The sequence below is a fragment of the Podarcis erhardii genome (assembly GCF_964252035.2).
Source record: "Podarcis erhardii genome assembly, chromosome: 7".
Lineage (NCBI taxonomy): Eukaryota > Metazoa > Chordata > Lepidosauria > Squamata > Lacertidae > Podarcis > Podarcis erhardii.
Genome location: NC_138511.1, coordinates 9585746 through 9600779, shown reverse-complemented (window position 1 = coordinate 9600779; position 15034 = coordinate 9585746). Strand labels below are relative to the sequence as shown.

At 46.2% G+C, this 15034-nt stretch overlaps 1 protein-coding gene and 3 long non-coding RNA genes across 4 annotated transcripts in view; 1 reads left to right on the top strand and 3 right to left on the bottom strand.

The window, feature by feature from the left end:
- The window catches only part of LOC309345521, a 330624-nt gene that overhangs the window by 45697 nt on the left and 269893 nt on the right, over window positions 1–15034 (top strand). The gene's annotated exons all lie outside the window — the stretch shown is intronic.
- LOC309345515 lies at window positions 416–1840 on the bottom strand. Its single transcript, XR_014158277.1, has 2 exons — window positions 1677–1840; window positions 416–1566 (listed from the first exon to the last, which is right to left on the bottom strand). It is a non-coding gene; the product is annotated as an uncharacterized lncRNA (long non-coding RNA).
- LOC309345506 lies at window positions 2813–6678 on the bottom strand. Its single transcript, XR_014158268.1, has 2 exons — window positions 3332–6678; window positions 2813–3187 (listed from the first exon to the last, which is right to left on the bottom strand). It is a non-coding gene; the product is annotated as an uncharacterized lncRNA (long non-coding RNA).
- CUX2 (cut like homeobox 2) overlaps window positions 9016–15034 on the bottom strand; it is a 264515-nt gene continuing 258496 nt past the window's right edge. The window contains exons 21-22 of the mRNA XM_081868590.1: window positions 11551–11824; window positions 9016–9834 (exon numbers count right to left, since the gene is read on the bottom strand). Of these exons, the coding sequence (XP_081724716.1) occupies window positions 9063–9834; window positions 11551–11824 (1046 nt within the window). The 3' untranslated portion in view covers window positions 9016–9062. The remainder of the gene's footprint in view (window positions 9835–11550; window positions 11825–15034) is intronic.

The following is a 15034-nucleotide window of genomic DNA, read 5'->3' as shown; positions in this document are numbered from 1 at the left end:
CATTCACCCAGCAGTTAGTTCCAATTTTCCTAATATTTCCATTACTGTTAATTTCTGTATCATATTCCAGCTTTTGCATGACATAAAAGGCACTTCTGAAATATAGTGGAATATGGATGCAGTTTAGCGCTCATCTCTCTGCTATCTGTGATACAGAAAAATTCATTTGCTTGCAGGAAAAAATCCTTCTGCAGGTAACATGGAAATGTGTGCTATATTTGTTCCATATTATGCTATGATTCCGGAAGTAGCTTTTACATTGAGTGAAAGCTCAAATGTAATGCAGAACCCAGCAGTTAAGGAAATGTCGTGGAAATTGAATGAACAGCAGTGTGGATGGATGCAACCTTTGTTGGCTCCAACCTGCTGTCTGCACTGCTTCTGTTAACTTATGAAGTTTCCCCTTTCTTTTGTAAAATATTTCCTCTGCCTTGACCACCACCCCATTTACCATTTTATAAAGCCCGTTTGAAGGGCAAAGAATCTTTCTTGAACTAGAGCCATCATGACAACGCTGAGAGGGAATCTTTGCGATCTCATTTTACAGAAAAGGAGTTGAGTTGCCCCAAAATGTACATGTTTTGTGTGTGTGCACAGGGGATGCTCAGCTGGCTCTCGTGATGAGGAAACAAGAGGGACAGCTTTGTGTATGTTCATTTCTCCTTTACTCTTCATTGCTAGAGAGGGAGAGGCAGCATAGCATAGTGGTTAGAGTATCAGGGTTTCAGACAAAGGACATTCCCAGCCTTACCTGGAGATATTGGGGGTTGAACCAGGGACCTGTCTAGCTCTGCCACTGGACTACAGCTCTTCTCCTCAAAATGAAGTAAGTTCCTAGGCCTCATGGCTGTTGATAAGGAGCTGAGTGAAATAGGAGCATAGGAAGCTGTCTTGCTCCAAACCACATCACTGGTTCATCTCGTTCCATGTTGTCCAAGCTGGAGTGGCTATCAAGTATTTCAGGCTCCCTGGGCCTTATCAGGAAATGCTACAGACTGAACCTTGGACCTTCTCCAGAGATCACGTCCCTGCTTTTCACGTTTACAAATGGCAGCGCAATGCGGCGTGGGAAATTGCATTGGTAAAAGTGATTGGAAGAGGAAAGAAATGCCATTTCTTTCAGGCAGTCATTTTCGAACTTCAGCCAAAAAGAGGAGGCGTCGTACGACACCTCCTGAGCTATTTTCCCAGTCTGGGCTTTTCTTCTGCAGCTGTTCCTCGAGTTAGGTTTGTGTGAAGTGGGGTTCCTGTGAAACCAGCTTTGTTTATGTGTTCCCGTGGGTATATATAATCTATCACTTCTCTGTTCCTGCTTCCTTCTGATGAACTCAGCTACCACAGACTGTAAAAATAGAACAGAATATGTGCATCCCTTTGTCCGCCTCCGATCTTGCATTATGGGATAGGGGAAGGAGGCGTCCTCTGCATTTCTGGTTGGTACTGTCCAAAAAAATGCATTTAGGCAAACGAAAATAGGATGCAGCTTACGAGCTAATACTGATCACGTCTAGTTCAGCATTACCTGCACGGACTAGCAGCTGCGCTCTGGGGGTTTCAAGCAGGGGTCTGTTTGCAGACCTACCTGTGCTTAGGGATTGAACCTGCCGGTGGGTTTCTGAAAAGCTCCACAGCTAAGGTCTTGGGCGGGGTTTCTTCTCAAAAGGAAAAGGGGAGACAAGGACAGGCTTCCTTGCAACAACCCAGCTTGCTCACAACTACTGGCTTGCAGCTGTGGGACGCTGGGTGCCCGGTGCTTGGAGGCAGGTTTGGAGATGCCTTGTGTCGAAAGTGCAGGCAGCTCTTTAAGGACAGAGGGCATATTTTTGCCACTGAAAGAGGAGAATGCGTATCAACAGCCAAGAGGGACGCGGGTGGCGCTGTGGGCCTAGGACTTGCTGATCAGAAGGTCGGTGGTTCGAATCCCCACAACGGAGTGAGCTCCCGTTGCTTGGTCCCTGCTCCTGCCAACCTAGCAGTTCGAAAGCACGTCAAAGTGCAAGTAGATAAATAGGTACCACTCTGGCGGGAAGGTAAACGGCGTTTCCATGCGCTGCTCTGGTTCGCCAGAAGCAGCTTAGTCATGCTGGCCACATGACCCGGAAGCTGTACGCCGGCTCCTTCGGCCAATAAAGCAAGATGACCCCAGAGTCGGTCATGCCTGGACCTAATGGTCAAGGGTCCCTTTACCTTTACCTATTGCCAGCCACAAGAGTCAGTAGGAAGCAATTAGTGCATTGTGCCAGCTTTCACCAACTTGGTACCCTCCAGATCTTTTGGGCTACAACAGCATCCTGGCTGGGGACTTTAGTCCAAAACATCTGAGGGTGCCATGTTTGCAAAGGCTGGCACTATGGCAAAAGGTTAAGTCTTCTGTGCCCCCCCCCCTTTGCGATCATTTATGCTTGAGCATTCTCCCGTGGGCACAACCTTCCTCGCTAGATCTTGCCGTCTTGCTTTCAGTGATTCCAAATTCATTGCCGTGTCCAAACAGTGTGCTTGTTGCAGGTTGGATGTGACAATTCATTTCCGTCAAGTCCCCTTGAGCTGCCTGGCAGTTGTGCCAGTCACATTCCCTGACAAGTCATGCAGTGAGAATTTGCACAACAAGGGAAAACCAGTTTGGAACTTGATTTCGCTGCCGTGGCTTTCTGTTCCCTCAACTAGGGCCTTGAGGAATCTTTGGATAAGTGTTGGGGATGGAAGAGAAATTAGGTTTGGTTTGCATTTTAATGCAGACCTAGCTAATTCATGCTTCCTGCAACCACCTGGGACACAAAGTGCAGCTATTTTTTTTGCTTTTTTGGGGGGGGGGGAAATGGTGCATTTCTTAATTTGGGGGTGCAGTTCTCCAACCAAAATATATGTACAAAAATAACTTAAGGGAAAAGTGTGCCAAAGAAAATGCATACATTGATAAAAGCGACATACAAAAATGTGCATTAGGGAATATCACATGAAAAATATGTATTCTGGGAGAAATGTGCACTAAAATGTTGCTGAACTTTTGTGAGCCCTTAAAAACAAGCGGATTCAAAGATGTGAACTGAATTTGAGATTGTTCATCAACGTCTCTTGTTTCTCCTACAAAACCTGTTTAAATTTGGTACTGTTTGTGAATGGCTGCCTCAGAAAGATGGATGCTACCCAGAAGAACCCTCTGCACTCCCCTAGAGCAGTGTTTCCCAACCTTGTGCCTCCAGCTGTTTTTGGACTACAATTCCCATCATCCCTTGCCACTGGTCTTGCTAGTCAGGGATGATGGGAGTTGTAGTTCAAAAACAGCTGGAGACACAAGGTTGGGAAACACTGCTCTAGAGCTGTAATTTGGCACCTCATTTTCACAGGTGATATGTGTGCTTTGGGGCTGTCATGGCAAGCACCCAGTGTTGTATCATATTTCTGATTAAGAAACAGGATTAAAGATTTCCACTGAATAATTGAGGTGCAAAACCCAACGTGTTGAGCCTGTGTTTTCCTCTTCCACAACCCAAGGAGCCTCTCCAAGCACAGTTGAGGGTGTCCAATTCACGCCCGAGCTGCCTGTGTGCTTTGCTCGAAACCCTTTTCCGTTCCAGATAAAAACCACAAGTGTAAACATTTTGCAGCCGGTCAGAAATTGCTTCCGAGTTCCCAGAGCAAATCAAAACAAGGCGAGAGGCTGGGTGAGCTGGCGAGGAGGCACAACGAGTTTCAATCTTGCTGCACCACACCTCCTCCAGGCTCAGTTGTATTTGTTGATGGTGACCCAATTCAGCAGAAGGTGGGGCAGCTCTCAGTGGAAGGCAGCAACGAGGAAAACAGTGATTGAGCAACAGAGACAGACCAAGCAGTTGGGCCGCACTGACCTATTTCTCCATGTGTTTTGCTGAATTGTCAGTCTACTTCCACAACAGAAAGCTGTTGTCAGAGCTTGCTGTGAGCAGTAGAGAAGCTTGGGTACCACCTGCAAATCAAGACCATCTTTGCTGCCCGTGGAGGAAAGGCAGGATATAGACATCATAGAATTACTCTTGCTTGAGTTCCTTTGGTCTTTCTTCCCATCACCTAGTGCACGAAGGCACAGGGCACAGACTTCATTAATCTAGCAGGGCAGCAGTGGACGAAAAAAGGAGATCAACACAATAAACTGAGACGCCAAGCCAAGATGTTATACAATTTCATTGTTATTATTATTTTTAGTGGCTCTTTTACAGAACTTGTGGTCCTTTTTTTTTCTTTCTTTAAAATGTTTAACAAAGTTCAATCAATCTTGTAGAAACTTTTTAAAGTACAGTACATGAAGCTAAGAAAACGTGACCTGACGCAGCCCGCCAGCTTTCAGTGCAACAGGATTTCTCTCCGGGTTTGAAAGACTCTCTCTTAAGTGCTTAGTTCAAAAATCCTGTTCCACTAAAGCCAGGGGGGAGAAGTCAATGGATCCAACTCCACTTTCTGTTTCCTGCTGACGTGCAAACGGTTAGAAAAGTTAACGGTACATGAAAATTGCGTTTGCTCAAATGGTTCCTGCATGGGGGCCATTTTCAAGGCCTGTCAGAAGGCCAGATCAAGGGAAGCTGTGAACTGCCAATACAGTGGTACTTCGGGTTACATACGCTTCAGGTTACAGACTCCGCTAACCCAGAAATAGTACCTCGGGTTAAGAACTTTGCTTCAGGATGAGAACAGAAATCGTGCGGCGGCAGCGCAGTGGCAGCAGGAGGCCCCATTAGCTAAAGTGGTGCTTCAGGTTAAGAACTGTTTCAGGTTAAGAACGGACCTCTGGAATGAATTAAGTACGTAACCAGAGGTACCACTGTACATAAAAATGCCTTCCATTCTGATGAAAACAGAGGGGGTGGGGGGCACACCCCCTACTCAATGCATAGCCTTTGCAGCAGGCTACTCATGGCTTCATTTTCAAAAGCAGCTCGTTGTTTCAAAAGCGTTTCAAGCCCAAGTTAAGGAATGAATAACTGGATTAACCAGTGTTAATTGAGAACGAGGCAGGGTGGGAAGAAAGCAGCTCTCAAATCCAAACTTGTTAAGGTAGTCATTCTGAACAGCTGTACTCTCTCCTGGTCCGGTTCTGAGCATCATTTGAGTAGCCTTCAAAACCCTACATGGCGTGGGATCAGGGAAGCTCAAAGACTCACCTCGTTCTGCACAAACCTACGCAGGTTTTAAGGTTGGGTCATTGGCAGTTGTGCAGCTAGGTTATTTCAAGAATTTTGGACTTAATGGTCTTGCAGTCAATCAATTCCTCCACCCCCACTTCAAAATGTGGGAACGCCGACCCAGCCACTTTTGGGTGCCTTCCTATTCACTCTACTAAATGGGGCCTTGACAGATTGACTCAAAACCCTGCCCTGGTGCCACCAGAGGTCATGGTGGCTCCTTTGCAGAGCTCTCAGGGTGGGGTGGGGAGCCCTGTGTTGTGGTTCTAGTTGGCTTTTTTAAATGTTCTCCTTTGCCGCCAGCCATAAAAACGTTTTAGCTGCTGCTTGATTATTACTGTGAGCTGTTTTTGAGAGGTTGACTCTTGCTTGGGGGGGACGGGACATGCAGGTGTCCTGAGACATAATTTAATGAAAGCAGGAAATAGTTGAAGGAAAAGCTTCTCACATCGCATGAGCTCAAAGTAGCCACATGAAAGGAAGGGTGAGTAGGCCTGCTTAGTCTGCCTCCCAGCCAGCCTTCACCAGGTGATTCTGCAGCCTTCTTGCATCATCTGTTTGGATCATTCTGTTACTGCTGATGCAGAGTTGAAGCAGCAAAACCTGCCCTTGGAGGAGGTGGCCACGGAACAGCTGACCAGGCTCTCCTGAAAGCAACAGATGCAGCCAACAGATGCAACCGCCCCTATTTTGGATAGCTCTCGCCCTACATCTCCAATAGTTTTTGTGTGTGTTTTCGAACACCTGTCAGAAGCAGCACAGTCTACCCTAAATGTCTCACCCAGAGGTGTAAAGTCTGTAAAGGTAAAGGGACCCCTGACCATTAGGTCCAGTCGTGACCGACTCTGGGGTTGAGACGCTCATCTCGCTTTATTGGCTGAGGGAGCCGGCATACAGCTTCCGGGTCATGTGGCCAGCAGGACTCAGCCACTTCTGGCGAACCAGAGCAGCGCACGGAAATGCCGTTTTACCTTCCCGCTGGAGCGGTACCTATTTATCTACTTGCACTTTGACGTGCTTTTGAACTACTAGGTTGGCAGGAGCAGGGACTGAGCAACGGGAGCTCACCCCGTCGCAGGGATTCGAACCACCGACCTTCTGATCGACAAGTCCTAGGCTCTGTGGTTTAACCCACAGCGGCACCCGCGTCCCTAAAGCCTGACCTCTTCTCAAATACTAAGGCTAACTTACTTAAGCTTTCTCTTTTTCTATTCCAGTTGATGCACCTTTCCATGATCAATTTAGGATAGACTGTGCATCCTTAAGTCCTCATTTGACTGGGTTTTTGTTTGGGGGGAGGAAAAGTTGCCCACTTCTGGGGAGATATAGATATACTCACTGACCAAGTGTCCCACCTAGACACATAGGGGGGACAATTGGTCAGTGATTCTCCTCTAAGCGCTCCCTGGCCAGATTCCACCTAGGAAGCTGCATTATACAGAGTGAGACCCTTGGTCCACACAACTTTCTACACTAAGTGGCAGTGAGTCTCCAGGATCTGAGGGTGGGGGCACTCCCAGCCCTACCTGAGCATGCCAGGGATTGAACCCAAAAACTTCTGCGTGCAATGCATGCACACTCCTAGCTGAGCTATGACCCTTCCTACTTCTCTTAGCACGAGTTCTATGCCAGATCTAGCATCAATGAAAGCTACCGTATTTTTTGCTCTATAAGACTCATTTTTTCCCTCCTAAAAAGTAAGGGGAAATGTGTGTGCGTCTTATGGAGCGAATGCAGGCTGCGCAGCTATCCCAGAAGCCAGAACAGCAAGAGGGATTGCTGCTTTCACTGCGCAGCGATCCCTCTTGCTGTTCTGGCTTCTGATATTCAGAATATTTTTTTTCTTGTTTTCCTCCTCCAAAAACTAGGTGCGTCTTGTGGTTCTGGGAGGCCGGGGCCACCCCTGCTTCCCTGCCAATTCTGCACCAAAGAAAAATGAATTTGATGGTCAGACTAAAAACATGCACATTTGCAGAAACTTACTTTGCATAATACATCCCACCCCCTCTAATGAATAATGCCATACATCATACAAGCATATTATGCGCTATGGAATTAGTATGCAAAATAAGTTTGTGCAAATTTGCATAAAGCTTTCAAAGGGCGTTTTCTTGGTAAGTGCAGGCAAACTAGGAAGAAGGAAAGATGGAGAACTGTTGTGGTTGGTGATGGAGGATGTCAGCTGTGGGAAACGAGGTCAGGGTCCAAAGCGCCATCTTCTTAACACACTGGAAGTTGTCCTTAGCACACATATAATCTACTCCAGCTTCTGCGTTTTCAGTACGCACTGCCAATACACTTTCAAGCTTCTCTTCACAGCAATGAGGACCAGAAACTTAAAAAAATAAATAAATGAAAATGGAAGTGTTCCATTTTAGGAAGCTGAATCCCACATCTGACAGGAGATTCTTGACTTGATTGGGATTCCAGTGGGGTCTGTTAAAAACACAAGAGTCCTGGGCACAAGCCTAAAAGTCCTTTGATGTGCCCCAGACCTACTCTAAGCCTGCAGTACGGTCTCCCTTGGAATGAATAAGGGCACATGGGGAACTCATGACTGGGTTGACAATTGGGGGTGGGGTGGGGTGGAAAACAAACTGAGCATGAACCAACATTTCCTCTATATTTCCATAGGCAAGAAACTCAGCTGGTTGCTCCCTTCCAGAAACGAAACACTGAGCTAAGCAAAAAGGCAATGATTTTCCCACACCCCAAAAATGTAAACCTTTGTATGGGGTGTCCCGGTTATTGAAGTCTGTCCTTGCCAAAAACCAAACGCACCACAATATTTTTCAAGCTGCCAAACACACCTTTCTGAAACAAAAGATGCTACTTTCTAAAATAGCGGGCAGGAGGAAGAGCATGGCTGCTGTTTGTTTGTTTGTTTGTTTGTTTGTTTGCTTCCTGCTGCTGCTTCGTTAATGACGTTTCTGGCCGTGTTCCTTGGTTTTGGTTTCTGGCCGGTCACTTGCTAGAGGAAAGCATCCCGACTAAGGAGTCAGTTCTCAAACCATGTCAGGAAGGCTATTGCAAACATATCTCTACAACATATACAACGGCACGCAACACTTCCCGCCCCCATGTTACAAAAAAAGAAAGAAAGAAAGAAAAAAGGAAAACAACCGAACAGGTTCCAAAACATACCACCAGAACTAAGTAACAGACTCAGGATGGCATCGTGGATTCCAAATTTAGAGTCTTCGTGGACTATAAGACAAGTCCCTGGAAAATGTCGCACGAACGCTGTGTCTTACAGACAGGCGGGGGGAGGAAAATGCGCCCACTCCCCCCCCTCGGTGATCAAGTTTAGCAAAATTTTGGTCAGTCTCATAGTGCTTCTTGATGGCTTTGATCAATGAGTCTGGGTTATATCTTTAAATTTTTAAATTATTTTTAATCTCATCCAGTGGCAAACTACAAGACTTTTCAGTGGACATTTAATGACACAACTGATACAGTTTATAGCTATCTTTTAATATCAAAGCAGCTTGAGCTGTTAATAAATTCCAAAGTTTCCTTTTATTAAAATATCTAAAAGAGGTCTATAAATATTATTTTAATATGTTTTTTTCTTCTAAAAGTGTTCCCAAGTGGGTTTTTGTTTGTTTTTTTTCGTTTTCACATTTAAAACAAACAAGGTCAATTTTATCTTCCCGTCAGGAGCTAAGAAAAGGAGCTACAGCGTAGCTGTTTAACCACTCTTGTTCAACAAAATGGAGCTGGTTTATCTCTCTTCCTTAGTAGTCAAGGAAATTAATAAAATAGATATATGTATATTATATATATAGCTAGATAGATCTATTTCTGTACACACTCCGCTACCACTCCCTGCTTCACCAGCTTGTTCAACAGCATCTAAAACCTGGACAACAAAATACGGGTAGTTTATTTCTTTTTGACTCAGCCTCCTCAAAATTCCCACTCCAGGGTTTCATCTCGGTTGGCTGCTCTCTCCAGCCGGTGGATGATGCTGTTGAGGTTGGCCATTTTCTCGTGCCGCCGCTGGATGTTTGTGTTCAGTTTGGCATTCGGGGGCGTCGAGCCCGTATCCGTGGCGGGACTTGAACTCGGCGCTTTGGCAGTCACGGCGCTCAGTGGCAACGGGGAGATGGGGGCAGACGAGGACGGGACGGGAGAGACGGACACCATTAGGCCTGGCGAGGAGGCTGCAGATGGGGAGTTCAGAGAGACCTCCAAGCTGCACCGGGAGGACTCAGAAGCTGATTTAAAGCTAATGGGGTCCGGGTGAGGCCTCTCGCTGCTGTCTGACTCCAGGGGGTTATGCAAAGAGGGGTAATCGGGAGCCCCGGGGACGTGTGTTTTGTTATGTGGGGCGCTGCCCCATGTCACATTGTGAGCCTCGTTTGGGCTCCCTGTATATGCTGCCTCCACTGGCTCTTCTTTGAGGCTGGACCTAGAATGAGGCTCCATCTCCCCATGCAGGCTGCAGGAGTCCCTGTGGTTTGCACAGTCCTCCACCTGCTCCTCCTTGATCTGGACCAGGGACTCGCTTTCCCCTTGGCACTCAGCGTCTCTGAAGGTGGGCTTCCTGTCCTCGTCTTCGGAGTCAGGGCTCTGGGGCGGAGGGTCCTTGAGGGAGTTCCTGGCTGGCGTCGTGCTCTGCTCCGGGTCTGTGTCTTCCTGCGCTCCTTCCACCAGCATCTCACGGCGCATTCGGGACCTGCCAGGGAAAAGGCCAGGGAGTCAGGGCGGCTAACAGCAGAAGACCTCGAGAACTTAGCGAGGAAGAGTGAGAGCCAGAATGCTCTGTAGGGTGGAGCATCATGCAGTAAGGCTAAGAAGGTTTTAGGGTTCAAGGCCCACTTTTGCCACTGACTCATTCTGTGAGCATGGGCTGTGGTGGACTTTCAAATTTCAGTGGCACCCTGTGTGACATCACACACACACGCCTCTCACCTTCCATTGTTTGTTATTGTTGCAGTGCCCCTGGTGGTGTCCTCTCAGCTGGGTGCCTAGTGCCGGCAAACCATTTGCACTCCCCTAAATTCGCCTCTGGCATGGGCCACTCTTACTATTCTCAGCCAAAATGCCTTACCTTAATGATACCCTTAATGCCCTCCCATCAAATGTCAAGGAGATAAGTAACTATACAACCTTGGGAATACATCTGAAGGCAGCCCTGTACAGGGAAGCTTTTTAATGTTTAATTATGTTTTTGTATATGCTGGAAGCAGCCCAGAGTGGCTGGGGCATAACAGTCAGATGGGCGGGGTATGACTAATAAAAGTATAATTATTATTACAGGAATCACAGTGGCTTCACTCCCTGGGAGTGTCGTAAGGACAAAGACTGCAAAGCCTTTGAAAATGCACAAGAAACATCAATGCACCAAGCAGCCCACATCGCCTAAGCAGTTTCCGTGATCAGATCCTGACTGCATTAGAGATGAGTGGACAATACGGAAGTGCGCCGCGGTGCCTCATTCCTTTCACTGCCCGGAGGTGGAGCTCATCTTCAAATGCTGTAATGGATCACCTGGGTGGGGAAACTTTTTATCAATCTGAGGGTTGCAATTCTTGGGGAGGAAATCTTCCTGGGGCCGCGTGCCAGTGGTGGGTGGGGGCCAGAGACAAAATTAGCCAGGCCAACAGGTGTGACCCTTTCACATGTCACAACTGGAGCTTTTTTGCATGCGCACCTCGCTCTTTCCTGTCGCGGCTAAAAATTGGCCACTGTTTCTTTAATGCTAAAAGAACTAAGTCAGCATGAGTCAGCGGCCTGCAATGACTCATGCAACCTTTCACCAAATTGTACCTGTATATATAGAGTGGTCAATGTTAGTGTTGGGTTGTGGGTTGGTTACGTTTGGTGTGTGTAAAAAGCTGTCGGTCGTGGCTGGAGAAGACGACTTTTTAAGAATAAAAGCAGCAATACTCTGCAAGAATAAAGGTAAAGGGACCCCTGACCATTAGGTCCAGTCGTGGCCGACTCTGGGATTGCGGCGCTCATCTCGCTTTATTGGTCGAGGGAGCCGCCGTACAGCTTCCGGGTCATGTGGCCAGCATGACTAAGCTGCTTCAGGCGAACCAGAGCAGCGCACGGAAACACTGTTTACCTTCCCGCCGGAGCGGTACCTATTTATCTACTTGCACTTTGACGTGCTTTTGAACTGCTAGGTTGGCAGGAGAAGGGACCGAGCAACGGGAGCTCACCCCATCGCGGGGATTCGAACCACCGACCTTCTGATCAGCAAGCCCTAGGCTCTGTGGTTTAACACTGACACCTCCCACCTATCATGCAACTAGGACACATTCCAGCCAGGGCTGTGTTCTGCCCTTCAGCCTGCGGGCCCCCACCCCGGACTTAAAGCAGCCCTGGCCAGAGACCTTAATATGGAAAGGAAGGGGTTGAAAGTTCATCCGGCCCGATTCTTCACCTGTAGTTATGGAACCAGTTGATCACTGTGTTGGTCTTGAGGTTAAGCTGGAAAGACAGCAGCTCGATGGTCTGTTGGGAAGGGTACGGCTCCAGCTGATAAGCCTTCTTCAGGGCCTCTTTCTCCTCGGGAGCCAAGACCACCCTTGGCTTCTTGATCTGCAGAAGGCTGAGGTCTTGAGATTGGAGGCTGGGGCTGGGGCACTCCGAGCGGGTGTTGGGGGACTCGCTGTCTGAGCCGGCACTGATCAGTCCATAGCGACGCTTCAGGTAGGCTAGAGGGAAGGGAGGAAGGATCCTTAAAAAGCATTCTTATGGGACTTCCGGTCAGCGCCAGCGCTTAATGGCGGTCCTCCCTTCGAGCTCCGGAGGAGGACTGCTTCACGAGTTCGGGTCTGACCGCTACGGCGAAGCGGGGACCCCTAAAATCACAGGCGCGGAAGCCTGTGAACAAGGAGACTCGGTGGGCACCATTTGTGCCCCCCCTTACTGTAAAGGAGCCTTTTTAAAGGCTCCGGAGTGGCATCGGGGGGGGTGTGCGGTGCTGAGAGTCGCTACCCAGCCCGTGGAGTGAAGCCGCGTCGCCATAAGCGGAGAGCGCCGATTCCTTCCTGAAATTTGGAACTGAAATTGACCACCCGTAAGTAGGATTGGAAAGCTTACTGGGACTTGTTTGTTTGAAATTTGGCCGAAAACGGGAAAGGCAAAAATAAAGGAAGTCTGCCTTCTCCGGACTGCATGATAATTAAAGCAACAGAACTACAAAGCTGCAATTGGAAGAAAAGCAAATTTGAACTGTCTAACTTTGACATTGAACTTAAATTTCCCCCTAGTAAGCAGGAGCAAGGGGGAAGAGAGGTGGATTTGGTTTAACCTGCATGAAAGAAAGCAAAGGAGAAAAGTTTTCTGCTGTCTTAGACTCTGGGAACGGACTGCCTGAGTGAAGCACTGAGACTGTGAACTGTCAGATAAGATTTTGTTGCAAAGTTGAGGCTTAATAGTTACAACTTTGGGACTTTATTGAAACTACAAATTGATAAGTTGTATATTGGAAGTTTGCTGCCAAGAACTTTCTCTTTTTGGGGATTCTTTGTTGCCTTGCCTTTTTACTTATTGGATACATTGAATTACTCCCTCTAGAGGGTTGAAGGGTAACAGTCACAATACAGACTTTTAAAAAACAAGTCAGTGGATTTTTCCATTCAAAAGCTGCTCCTGTGGGAACGACCTTGGGACATGAGCGGCCCAGCAGAAGAGATAGCAACAAGATCTAAAGCCAAAGCTGCACAAAAGAAAAGGGGCTCAATATCAAGTACATTGCCAACAGGTGCAGCTGGGCAGGAAAAAGTGACAAATATACTTATGGATCCAGTGACACAAGCACTACTTAAAATAAATGAATCCTTAGAAAATTTGACAAAGCAGAGTACAGAAAATACCAAACAGTTGACAGAACTTTCAACAAAATTGGACTTGAATACTAAAAGTATTACATCTAATACTGAAACTATAAATAAACTGATTGAAGAAAACGCTACAACCCGAAAAATTGCCGAGGAAGCTAAAACTACTGCAGAAACTACACAGGAAAAATTAGTACCAGTCTGTAAAAAGTTGGATGAACATGAGGCGGCCTTGTCTTTGTGGGATATGCAGAGGAAGGAGAGGAATTTAAGATTAAGATTGGTCCCTGAAAGTGAAAAGGACAACCTAGTGGACTTTCTTACAAAAGAATTTTCAGAATTTTGGCAAGTAAACTCGGAGGGAGAAGAATTTAAGATAACAGCCGCCTTCAGATTGGGCAGGAGACAAAATAGAAAGAACCCAAGGGATTGCCTGATAACTTTGAGATCCAAAGAGGAAAGAGATAAAATATTAAACCTACACTATCAGAGAACTTTGGAGATTGAAGATACCTACGTGCAAATCTACAAGGACATCCCTAAATACATTCTGGAGGCAAGAACTCACTACAAGAACCTGGTTTACTTGCTGAAAAAGAACAATTTACCTTTCAGATGGGAGTTTCCACAAGGCTTGTCTTTTAATTACAAAGGAAAGAAAGTTAAAATAAGAACAGTACAAGACAAAGAACAATTTCTGGAAAGAAACGAGGAGGACCTTCAGAAAGGAGTGGTGGAACTGATTTCCGAAGCAGATCTTGGGAACTTAACATTTGGACTCAAATCACCAACGGAAGAAGAACAGCTGCAGGGAGCAGTTGGAGAGTAACTAATTAAACAAGACAAAACAAATTCCTTCCAGTAGCACCTTAAAGACCAACTAAGTCAGTTCTTGGTATGAGCTTTCGTGTGCATGCACACTTCTTCAGATACACTGAAACAGAAGTTTCCAGACCCTTCTATATAGTGAGAAGGTGGGGAGGGGTATTACTCAGAAGGGTGGTGGGAATGGGTGATTGGCAGATAGCTGTGATGAGCCTGTTGACGACTCTTAACGACTGCAATAGGTCTTACAGGAAAAAGCAAGGGGTGAAAAGGTGAAAAATGGCTTTGTCATGTATAATGAGATAAGAATCCAAGGTCTTTGTTCAGACCAGGTTTTTCCATGGTTTTGAGTTTGGTGATAAGTTGTAATTCAGCAGCTTCTCTTTCCAGTCTATTTCTGAAATTCCTTTGTAGTAAAACAGCTACTTTGAGATCTTGTATAGAATGTCCTGGGAGATTGAAATGTTCTCCTACTGGTTTCTCTGTCTTGTGATTCCTGATGTCCGATTTATGTCCGTTTATTCTTTGGCGTAAGGTCTGGCCTGTTTGTCCAATAAATAATAATTAAACAACAATGACTCTGCAATTTTTAAGTTGGAACTGCAATGGATTGAACCTTCCCAGAAAAAGGCGTGAGGTTTTTCATATTTTGAAAAGAGAACAATTGGACTTGATTTGTTTACAAGAGACTCATGTGACAAGAGCACACAGAAAATTGCTTATAAATAGAAGATTAGGACAGGAATTCATTTCATCAGATAAAGTCAAGAAAAGAGGAGTGGTGATCTACGCAAAGGCCCCAAAATTGATTTTTAAAGATGAACAAGGAAGATTTTTGGCAATCGAAATACAAGTTCAAGGAGAAAATTTTTTGACAGTTGGCATCTATGCACCAAATGAAGGGAAGGCAGAATATTTTAAGAAACTGCATGAGACCTTAATGGACTATTTGGATTATAATGTAATTTTGTTAGGAGATATGAATGGTGTGGTTTCCACAAATATGGATAAAGCACAAAGACAGGTGGTCTCTAAGGATGGGAGACTACCTAAGACCTTCTTTGAAATGACTGAAAATATGGACTTGATTGATATTTGGAGAACAAGGAACCCTCTTGAGAGAGAGGGAACCTTCTTCTCTGAAGCACAAATGACATGGACAAGAATAGATCAAATATGGGTTACTAGTGGAATGGCTCCAAAGATAAAAAAAGTAGAAATCTGCCCAAAGACATACTCCGACCATAATGCTGTAAA